Raw genomic sequence first — 11,390 nt, forward strand, 5'->3', positions numbered from 1 at the left:
TCTTTTTTTTAAAATGACATCAGAAACAGCAGTATGCGACATTACGTGATGGCAGAGCTTCAGTTCATCCTTTGTCATTTTTTTTTTTTTAAATAGGACAGGGGGAATGAATGAGAGAAAGAGGGGGAGAGAAAGAAAAGAAAACCAAAGGGAGCTAGGAAGTTCTGAGAAAGGGCAGGAGGTGAGGACGAGGAGAGGACAACAAACAACAACGGAAAAAAAAAGAAAAATAAAACAAAAAAAAAAAAAAAAAAAAACTCCTGGGTCACCTGTCATGGAGAAAAAAAAAAAAAAAAAACAAACAAAAAAAAAAAACACTGATGGAAAAAACAGAGAAACAAACAACAAAGAGCAACATAATAAAGAGAAAACAAAGCACCATCACAATAAACTAGCTAGTCATAGATATCAGTAGTTACTAAATAATAAACGATATTGTGCAGCACGCAAGATAGACAGCGCACAGTGTGCTTTGAGGCAGCAGCCAAGAAAGCTTTAGTCCGCGTCTGTGAATACCCTGTGTACACCTGTGTGCATACCTGTGTGGATCAGCATGCTTGCATTCCAAAGGTTTCTCCATGTAATGATCTGCTAGGGAGTGTGGGGGCCACAGCCCCGTCCTCCAGGGTATGAAGCGGGTATGGAGGAGATCAAAACTCCAGACATCCAGAGGCCCCCAGAACACAAGAGACCATGGAAGACCAACAGAGGGGCAGCCGCGCCACTGTCCAGTAAGAGCTGAGGAGAGTCCCAGATGAGGGCTCAGCCCAGCAGCCGCGGAGCAGAAGCCAGGGGGAGTTGCAGTGACGCGCCCGTGAGCTCCGCCGGCCCCCAGCTGTGCCTGAGTGACCGAGCCCCAGGCCGAGAGGCCGGGGGCACCCCACCTCCAAAGGGGGCCTCGAGCGAGCCCCAGGCCCCAGGCCCCGACAAGCGGCCGCCAAGGAGTGAGCCGGTGTGTACCCGGACGCCCACCCCCAGACACAAAGAACCACCAGCACACCGACACCTGAGGGAGTCCGCCACCGGCAGGGGAAGTGGTGGTGGGTGGAGATAGGCCTCCAAACCTTGGAGGGCCTGAGAGTGTCCCCAGAGAGGTGGCGTCTGATACCCAACCTGACATATAGACACAGACATACAGGCACACACAGACACAAACATCCATTCCCACCCTCATGCTCTCATATGCACTTACTCCACACTCAACCAACGTGGAGACAGACATAAAGAGACGCTGTACACACAATCACACTCCCCAAGCGTACTCTACAAACCGGGTCTAGGTACCCTTGCCCCTGGAGGGGGGAATTGCACCCAGACCCAGGTGGTGTTACCCTTTTCCCTGCGGTGGGGAGAGGCAGACCACCCCGACTCCGCAGCAGCAGGGAGGCCCCACACCCCAGACCGCAGTCGGACGGCCAACTCCTCCTACTAGCCCTCCCGCTCCAGCAGGCCGCAGAGAATGGGGGTGGGAGAAGACTCCAAACCTCCCTCCACCCGCTCATTGTAGTGTTGATGCATATGTGTTCTAAGGTGCAATTAAAACCCAGGAGGGCATGGAGCTACCTGCCAAGGAGCAGCAGGTAAGCGCATAGTCCCTCCTGCTAGCCCTCAATGACTAAGTGTATTTAAAATTGAGAGGTGGGCAACGACGTCAGGGGTGAGGTATACACCCTGATGGTAATTTGGACTCCGTGATTGTGCCCACCCCCAAGATCCTATATGTATGTGTAATGAGAGTGTGAATAATGTGAATGTCTAAGTTGTGGGATAAAATTGAGGCAGAGGCAGCCAGAAGGGGACAGAGGGGGGGGTAGCCTCCTCTGCACCCTGGTGACATACCCCTACTCCAAGGCCCTGCATGTGTGGGTGGTTGTGGGGAGCGGGAAGAGGGAGGCAGCTGGAGATGGGGAGGGAAGGAAGGGAGGGGCAGGTACCCCTCCCTGGGGCCAGCTCCCCCGCTGACCCCAGTAGGCACCCCCTACCCCGCGACCCGCCAGGGAAAGGGGGCCCAGGCCCATCAGACCGGGGCCCAGCAGCTAGCGCCCCCCGGCTCCACAGAGCCCGTGGACAGTCCACCCAACCCCACCACAGAGAAAACTGCACCCACCCCACCATCCACTCATCTTCCAGACTACATAGACATAGACGCCCAGGCTGAGATCTTCCTCCACCTCTCCTGTATCTCCCCCTCCTGCAGAGAGTTCCTGAGAGAGAGAAAGCTCCTGCAAGATGTGACATCCCCCCACCAGTTGAAGAGCCCCCCAGGCGGCTCGACGCACCGGCGGCACCCTGCGCCAGGGATGGGCCCCCATGCACCCACCCGCCCACAACCCCGGCAACACACACAACCAGGACCCAAGCCCCCGAGGCCCGGCCACGGGCCCCAGCCCAGAGACGGAGCGCCCCCAGAACCTCACGCCCATCCCGGACCCACCCAGGGGCAGCCAGGTTGCCAGGTCAGTAACCCACGTCCGTCAGCACAGACCCTCCCCTAGCCCCGCTGCACGCAGCCGCGAGGAAACAGTCACCTGAGAGCCAACAGAGCCCCCAACCGGACGTGACCGCTACCCCGGGTTGAGCCTCCCAAGGAAGATGCCTCCGGGGAACCCCCCGACGCCCTAAGCCTGTCCTTACCCCCACACCAATCACAACAGTGAAGGCGGGACCAAACTATGACCCCCCACCCCCACTAGGTGATGGAGCTGATCAAAGGAGCCCAGAGCAATTGATCTGAATGTGGTGGCAGAGGCTGTTCAAGACTAATGTAATCTAATAGATAATTTCTATATTGGTTAGAATTAAGATTATTTTTATTTTTCCAGTTCATGAGGACTGTTTTCTTGGCTATGCATAGGGCAGTGAAATCATATGGGCTATATTCTTTTCTGAAGTGACATTATCTAAGCTGCCCAGTAGACACACTAAGGGGGAAGTTGGAATGTTACATTTCAGACACTTTGATAAGTCTTCACATATCTCGCGCCAAAACTTCTTGCACTGGTGGACAGAACCAAAGAGCGTGGATATAATTGTCTGGTGTATTGCCTTGACAGTGTGAGCAGTTGTTGGAAGATGTAAAGCCCATCTTGAACATCCGATGACCTGTATAGTGCACTCTATGTAGTATTTTGTATTGTATTAATTGCAGACTGGGATTTTTAATCTAATTTAAAGGTTTTTAAGCAAATCTGAGACCAGAAGTTTTGGTCTAGTTGACTGATAAATCTGCTTCCCACTTTGCAAGTAGGGAGGGATATTGATTCATCTAATTTAGAAAGTCAAAAAAAAAAGAAAAAAAAAAGAAATAATCTTCTTTTATATTAGGAAAAGCTGTCTGCAGATTAAGGTGTAGTTTAACTACATGTACATGAAAACACCATCAGCTGTGAGCCCTCCGCTCTCCTCACAGACAAATCTGAGGAAATGATTTGATTGGCTAAAAGATGTCATGTGGGATGAGTTAGAACGCACGTCACTGGTGTGTGACCATTGTAGAAACAACACAAACACGTGTACGAGCGAACTTGAGCAAAACAAAAATCTAGAAAAACAATCTAGTTATAGCTCCGAGTCCATACAGAGCCGCGTCCAGACCCAGATCTGGACCAAGGTCCACCTATTGGGGACCCTGACCTGACTGGTGGTTACTTTAGACCTGGAGAGGGGAAGTCCAGGCCTCGAGGGCCGGTGTCCTGCAGCTAGGCTGTCGTTATCGCATGACCAAAAGAAAGACGACTGCAGTGATGCCAAACGTGACTCTGGTGTTCAGCAGCCACCATCCTTTTAGTCATGCAGAAGAGTTCATTTAAATCACTTTAATACTCCAAACTGATAATGTAGCCTAGTTAAGCCAGCTGGTCAATGTCGTCGCTATCAGAGTGAAACTAAGTACTTCATATAAACTTTTTGTTGCTGTCAGACAGCAGTGAGCGAATAAAAACTGCTGGTTTGACGTATGGAGTCGCCGCTGTTGTTTAACTCGTGCAGAGCCGCCTTCTGTCCGTCTGTTCTCCATCTGATCGATTGTTTTGATTCTCTGATGTTCCCTTTCAGGCTGCCGTGCGAGCGGCTGCAGCCAGAAAAACACTTCCTGTTAGTTTGAACAAGTTTGTGGCAGCAAACTTCACAGTGACCCTAAAGGACAATTCAGAAGCAGGAATGTCGACCTTCTCAGATTAGCTGAGCTCTCAGCATCCACTGACAAAACCTTCCTGTTGCTGAGAATAAAAGCATATCGAGCGCTCGGCGAGGCTCTCCGCGACGAGAGAAAAGGCCGGAAACTGAGCAGGGACAAAAAAAGGAGGCAGAGGAGCGCTGCAGCAATTTAAAACATAATGAAGGAGAGTCGAGACGGGCTGAAGTGGTCAAGAAAGAACTGCGCTCACACTGAAAAGAGACAAATTACATTCCCAGAATCCTCAGACCTTCATAATTCTCCGTTTTTAATGCATGAAGATGTTTTCTGGAGAGAATGACGCGACCTTTACAGAAACTAAAGTGCTTTCAGTTTTTCCATCATGGTGAGTGAGGTGCTGCCGAGGCTCAGAGAACGTTTTACACGGCAGTAAAACAAACAGACACCTGCAGACACGACTCAGGGCGTGAAAGTTGAACCTAAACGTCTTTGTGTTCATGTCAGAGACCACAAAGCTTTCTAATGCAGGTCTGTGGGGCAAATGCTTCTGAGTCACCAGTGCAAAAAACCTGCAACATTAATGAAATGCAGAGCTTTTATCTCGTTAGCCTGTTTGCTAATATATGTCTTAAAGGACACACAGATGTTTTATAGTTTATAGCGCTCATAGTTTACTGACTTTTCTGAGACTCTGACCTCATTATTACAGGCTTTATGTTTATTATGAAAATCCACGACAGGAACAGGAAATATGTAACAGGAAGTGAGCAGAGGAGGCGGTTGACTTTCAGGAAGTCGTGTTGCTTAAGTCATGAGTCGGCGCTGACTGTAGCTTGGCTAACATCACGTGCCAACGATGCACCGAAATGTAAACTGAAGCTCCGCCCAGAACATAAAGCTGGCGCTTTTTGCACAAGCTAATGGCTAGTCGTTACTCCTGCTGCACGAGTAACACGCGTGAAACAAATATCTCATTTGTTATGTGTCTTTATTTATGAGTTCTTTTTAAGAAAATATGCCAGTGCAGCTTAAAACATCGACAAACGCCCTCTGATGGAGAAACTGTGCGTCGTCAGTGCTAACATGAAGGGTGTCTCTTCACTTTCTTGCTGTTTAAATGTTGACACTAGCTCAACGCCGGGCTCTTGTTAGTAACCCTGAAATGATGTTTGCTCGCAGACATACATTTACACGTTGAATTGCTTTATAACAGCTATAAATGTATATAAATATAAGTGTGACATGACTGCAGTAATGATGGAGGAATCGGGGATGGATGGCGAATCGGCTCCTACATCTTCATCTCTGCGGTCGGGTTCTGTCTCTGCTTCACCGCCTCTCCATCACACCCTTCCCCCACCTCTGAAGTCTCCTGAGGTGGAGGCGTCAGCTCCGGGGCGCCGCCGCTCGACCCGGGAGGGCTCCATGAGGTCGTCTGGGTCACGTGACTGTCGAAACAGAGAAAAAGCAGCTTGTTCAGCATTATCGATCGCCTGAAACTGACTCCTCCTACAGGAGCTGTTTTGTGAAGTGAAAACTACGAAGTGTCTTCTGGCAGCAAAATGAGATTTAAAGTTTGACTAATGTGAACTTCCTGTTTCACAGCGAGCTCTGCAGGTACGCCGTAACTCCTCTGAAACCTTACAGTGACTCAAACTCAAAAAAACATCTACAGTGAAGTATTTGTAGGTAAATACAGTCACATTGTTATTTCCATTTACTTCCAGGATCCGTATTATTAACTGAAACCGATCAGCGTCAGTATCATCTTTGTGCTCTGATGTTCAGATCATTACAGACTGTACTCCGTAATTATCCCATAAATCCAGAGTTGGACGGCTGAATTTTCAGGGACTGTGGGGAATCTTTATCCAGCGCCTCGTTCTGTTAATCCCATCTGAAAGAGGCTTACAGCAGATCCATCGTTATCATCCAGCGTTATAGCCCTGGATATAGTTTTGGACATAATGTGATATTTGAATATTTGAACTTGTAATTACAAGCCCAACAACACAATCCCTGTATGAGGTTATTCAGCCCATGAAGGTGTGAAAACACTCTTACTTGATGTAGTATTTCACTCCGTCTGCAGTGTAAGCTTCCTCCCAGCCATAGGGAAGACCTGCAGGGGAAAATGAAATCTTATTTAGAGCTCGTCATGTTTAATGTTTGTTCTTTCTGGACGTGGGTGAGATCGTGTGTAGTTCCACTTTATCCCGACGTAACGAGGCCAGCAGCTCACAAACACACAAATATCAAGTTTCTATTCAGCCTGAGAAGCTCCGCTGCTCCATAAACCCGTCACCCTGAGACTCCACACTGATCTCTGCTCTCACCATATGGACAAGGAGACAATAAGTCGCTTAACCTTGTTTCAGAGAACAAAACAGGTTTCAAATGCTGCCCAGAGGACATCAGAGCAGAAACTGACACCAAACGTCTCGTTCAGAGTGGAGGGTCTGTGGTGATTCACGTATTACTGATGTGTTTGGCTGGCTTACCGACATTCCCCTGTCCTCCTTCTGTCCATATCCGGCTATCCGTCCTCAACACGTGTCTCACTTTTTCACTATTTGCTACATTTGCAATATTCTGTTCAGCCAGCTGGAGGATAAAGTGTCTGTAATCGTACCTTTGCAGATATATTATTACTCCATCTATCTTCTCATCCTCACTAATGTGCACAAGCGCTGGTTATTGATTCAGCAGTGACCTCTCAATAAATAAATAAATGATGACAATGTAGAAATGCCAAAAGCTGCAGTTCCTCTAATGTCCACTGGAGGCTCCAAACATGAGTCAGTCCTCAGAGACAGATGTAACACTCGTGATGTCCCGGAGTCTGTTCTGAGATTAACATTTCCACAATCGTCGTCACCTTGGTTCCTAAAACCCGGACGTGACCACGAAGATGTTTCTCACTGTTTAATTACTTACCAATTAGAACTCTTCCATTCAAGCTGTGACTGGAGCAGCATGCTAGCAATCAGTGCAATCACATGGAAGTTGTTGCCAATCAGTTGGGGAATACTGGGGAATATCAGTGGTTGCTAGGAGCTCCCTGATCAATCTGTAGACCTGTGAGACTTGAGCAACAATTTTCCCACCAACTGCCATCAAACTCCAGCAACCACTCGCAATCAGCCAGGAAATACAGATTTTTCTCCCACGACCGGAGGTCACCAGACCGGTTTCTAGACCTGTGTGACTGAGGCTTCACTCACTCGATCTTACAGGATTGTCACACATCCAAAATGACAGATATGTTAACATCACGTAATCCTCAAGAGGACCAGAAATCTTTTTGCAACCATAGCTAGCGTCATCTGGTGGCCTTCAGATGGAAGACAGTTTTCCTCCTTTCAGAACAATGTTCCTGTACACACTGCAGCTAGCAGGCAGTGCTTGCCCCTGTCCACATCACCATGTGCAAACAGGCTACAGTTCTCTAAAAAGGCCCAAACTCTAACCTTAACCACCATCGATTAGTCCCGTGTGTGCGACGTCAGTGCAAACGAGTGTGGTGTCTCGTCTGTATGACGCCGTCAGGTATGAACGAGCACTCTTACGACTACACAGGAACGTGCTGAAAGACGACATTTGCAGGATAATCCTCCCAACCCCAGAGGACGAGCTTGAAAATGCTGATGGGGAAACACTTGTCTTACAGCCTGCGGTCACCACAAACGTCGGGCTGCAGCATCCCATAATAAACAGAATGTCCGTGTTATTGTTTCATATAAAACAAACGCACATTTTCCCTCGTCGGTCCCACAGACACGAATTAGAGGACACAAGTGTCGTTACTGGATGTAATAAAATGTTCCCACCGAGCTGTGTCAGCCTGTTTCTGCCTCTGTGCTTCCTCTGCAGGCCATCACATAATCACAATAACCTGCATGCGTGTGCACGGAGACAGCTCAGCGCCGGAACAGACACCTGACCTGCGGTTTCACCCTGGCGGCCTGAGCGCTGCAGGGAGGCCCGTGAGATGGGAGGCAGGAAGGGCAACATCGACGAGGGACTGAGCAGCTCCTGGAAACAAACGCTCTGCAGTCGCAGTTCCATGTTTTTATGCTCGACCTCCACACGACCTCAGTAAAAACACGCAGACAGGAAGTGAGAGCGCATGACTGCTGCAGGAGGAGATAATCATGTTTTTATCATGCAGCCGAGTGTGTGTGTGTGCAGCTGACTCAGAGCGTGCGCATCCATGTGGGTTGCGGTGGGAACTCGGTACAATCATGAAGTTCGTCAAAGCTAAAGCCCTACGTTTAAGAATAAAAACGAAAAAGATTTTTAAAGACTGGGAGCGCGCTCCTGACTCGTCCACTGAAAACACAGAATTCCCGTCTAAAGCATTTTGGGATGGACGGAGGATCCGCTCCCACATCTTTGTGTCTGCAGTTGGGTTCTGTCTCTGCTCTGCTGCTGCTCCATCACGCGCTTCCTCTGCCAATTTGAAGCATCGAGGGTTCCTGGAGCTGGCTCGAGAACCCGGTTTGGAAAGTCTGACAGGATCAAAGTCCCGCTGAACTCTGAGACAAAGTCAACGTGGAAAGTCTGACCACAAGAAGCAGGAGACAGACGTGTGTGGAAGCTGTTTTAGCCTTATGTTTCTTGAACTTTGGGTGACTTGAAGATTGAGGATAAAATGGTTAAAAGACATCAAACAGTTAAAACTTTGGTGTCTGTTAAGGCCCGAAAAGAGAATATACACCACAGGAAGACCTGCAGGAACCCTGGAAGTGAAAATGATCATTCATTACACACTCCGTGGGAACAGTTCCCTTTCACTGAGCCATGCTGCTGGTGAGGTTATTCATTTTTAATGTCCACAGCAAAGTTCAGCAGGGTCATTCAGACTACGCTGGGTCCATGTGGCGGTGGATGCCATCGCCACGGTTAACCATCCAGTCTTTAATGATGACGAGGAGCTGATAGTGGACTTCAGCACTAAGCAGGAGAGGAACTACCAGACCCCCGTCATCAACGAGTGCCCAGTGGAGAGAGTGGACAGCTTCAAATACCTCGGAGTTCACATCACGCAGGACCTGTCATGGTCCTGTCACATCAACACCGTGGTGAAAAAGGCCCGTCAGCGTCTCTACCACCTCAGACGCTTGAGAGACTTCCAACTGCCCTCCAAGGTGCTCAGGAACTTTTACTCGTGCACCATAGAGAGCATCCTGGCGGGAAACATCTTAACCTGGTTCGGGAACAGCATCATGCAGGACAGACGAGCTCTACAGAGGGTCGTGTGGTAAGCTGAGCGCACCATCCGCTCCGAGCTCCCTGACCTGCACTCAATCTACAGCAGGCGGTGCTGGACCAAGGCCAGGAAGATGGTGAAGGACCTCAGCCATCCCAACAACAGACTGTTCTCTCTGTTGAGGTCAGGAAAGCGATTCCGCTCCCTGAAGACCAACACAGAGAGACTGAGGAGGAGCTTCTTCCCGCAGGCGATACGGTCTCTCAATCACACCACCACACAGTACTGACCCACACATATGGTTCTTACACACACACTGGACTTTCTGGACTTTGTTTTTGCACAACACTGGTCACTATATTCTTCATTTCCGGTTAATACTTGTACAGCTGCTGTTATTGTGTATATATTTATTTATATTTAGATTTCTTCATACATTCTTATATAGTTCTATATTGTGTATTTTGTTGTACAGTTATTTTATTTTCAACTTTAATTTATATATTTTATCTTATTCTTTCCCAGTTAAATTTACCCTTCATTCTAATTTGTGTTGTACAGTTATTTCATTTTTAACCTTAATTTATATTTTATTCCTTCCTAGTTAAATTTACCCTTTTTAATTTTTCATATTTATTTCCTATCTTATTCATAGCCTTTCCTTTTTTGTTTTCTTTAGGTCACGAGCAGTTGTCCAAGCATTTCACTGCATATCGTACTGTATGACTGTGTACGTGACAAATAAATTTGAATTTGAATTTGAATTTGAAAGCTACAGCGCATTGCCTTCTGAGTGCACGATGGATCTCTAACGCTACACTTCTGAAGCTTTGGACAGATCCATTTCAAACACGCCAACAACTTCTGCAGCTGACCAATCACACGAGCCGAAGATGAAGTAAGGAATGACCACCTTCCCTGCAGATCTCTCCTGCTCCAGTTCAGGAGTAACGTCTATAAAAAGCTTCCTGTGTACCTTCGTGGCGTATTAGGTTCAGAGAACCCCGATCTGGGATTTATTGAATATCCCGTGTCCTCCTGATCCCACCTGTGTGATCGCCTGTGAGGATGACGTCACACAGACAGGAAGCTGAGGCGGTGCAGGCCAAGACTTTTTCAGACACACAGAGTAACTTCACACAGATGCATTTTGGGAGGCGAGCTGAATGAACACAAGAGTAAGCCATAGGAGGCGTTGTTGTCATGGTAACAGGGTCTGAGTCGTCACAAACGAGGAATGAATGAAGCCGACGAGCCTGCTGATTGTTTCTCAGGCAGGGAGCGTGTGTGTGTGTGTGTGCCAGGTTTACACAGCTTTGTGAGGACGCCGCTACACTTATAGGGACCAAATGCAGGCATGTTTGAGACTCACAGTGTGGTTTTAGTGGCAGGGTTGCAGTTGGGTTATGGTGAGGGTTAGGGCGAGGGTTAGCGTAAGCGGCTAGGGAAAGCATTATGTCCCCACAAATGCATGAAAACAAGTGTGTGTGTGTGAGATCTGATCCTGAAGGTCTGCGGTTTGTCTCCGGTGGTCAGATCCTCTGGAGCGATAAAACTGAACGAGAGCCAGCGGTCTGATTTTAAAGCCGAGCAGGTTTCCAGGCAACCAGCGGTGTGATGAAGATGAGCTACAGGTGAGCGTGATGAAGCTCCGGATCAGACTGACCTACTTTCTCTGCTGATTATCTCTAACAGGATGCCTGTGTCCCGAGCCGTGGCTGTTAATTATGTAACAGCGCCCACGCGCTGATGGAGGGAAATTAGGTGACTGTGTCACAAACCTGCTGAATGCAAACCAAACAGCTTTCTCCAGCAAATACACATAGCCCAAAGAAGGACTCCATCACATATATAAATCTCAGTCAAAGCAGCAAGAAATAAGTTCCAGTTAACGGTTGTAGCTGCCACCGCCTCTGAGACCAGCACAAAGTAAAAATAAAGTTTTGGGGTTTTTCTGTTTTTTTCAGCAGCTCCACATTTAAAGATATGATATTTTCTGTGAATTGACACAGAATTCCTGCTGCCTGAGGTAAATATATATAT

At 48.1% G+C, this 11,390-nt stretch overlaps 1 protein-coding gene across 2 annotated transcripts in view; it reads right to left on the reverse strand.

Moving 5' to 3' along the window:
- Positions 1–4,505: 4,505 nt before the first annotated feature.
- The window catches only part of stxbp4 (syntaxin binding protein 4), a 79,921-nt gene continuing 73,036 nt past the window's right edge, over positions 4,506–11,390 (reverse strand). The window contains exons 21-22 of one of the 2 annotated variants that reach the window (XM_005944778.3): positions 6,200–6,257; positions 4,506–5,583 (exon numbers count right to left, since the gene is read on the reverse strand). In XM_005944778.3, coding sequence (XP_005944840.2) covers positions 5,427–5,583; positions 6,200–6,257 — 215 coding nt within the window. In that variant the 3' untranslated portion in view covers positions 4,506–5,426. The remainder of the gene's footprint in view (positions 5,584–6,199; positions 6,258–11,390) is intronic. The other variant, XR_006052837.1, reaches the window with a different exon arrangement.

The sequence above is a fragment of the Haplochromis burtoni genome, unplaced genomic scaffold (assembly GCF_018398535.1).
Source record: "Haplochromis burtoni strain Fernald_Lab_line unplaced genomic scaffold, NCSU_Asbu1 Contig_422, whole genome shotgun sequence".
Classification (NCBI taxonomy): Eukaryota; Metazoa; Chordata; class Actinopteri; order Cichliformes; family Cichlidae; genus Haplochromis; species Haplochromis burtoni.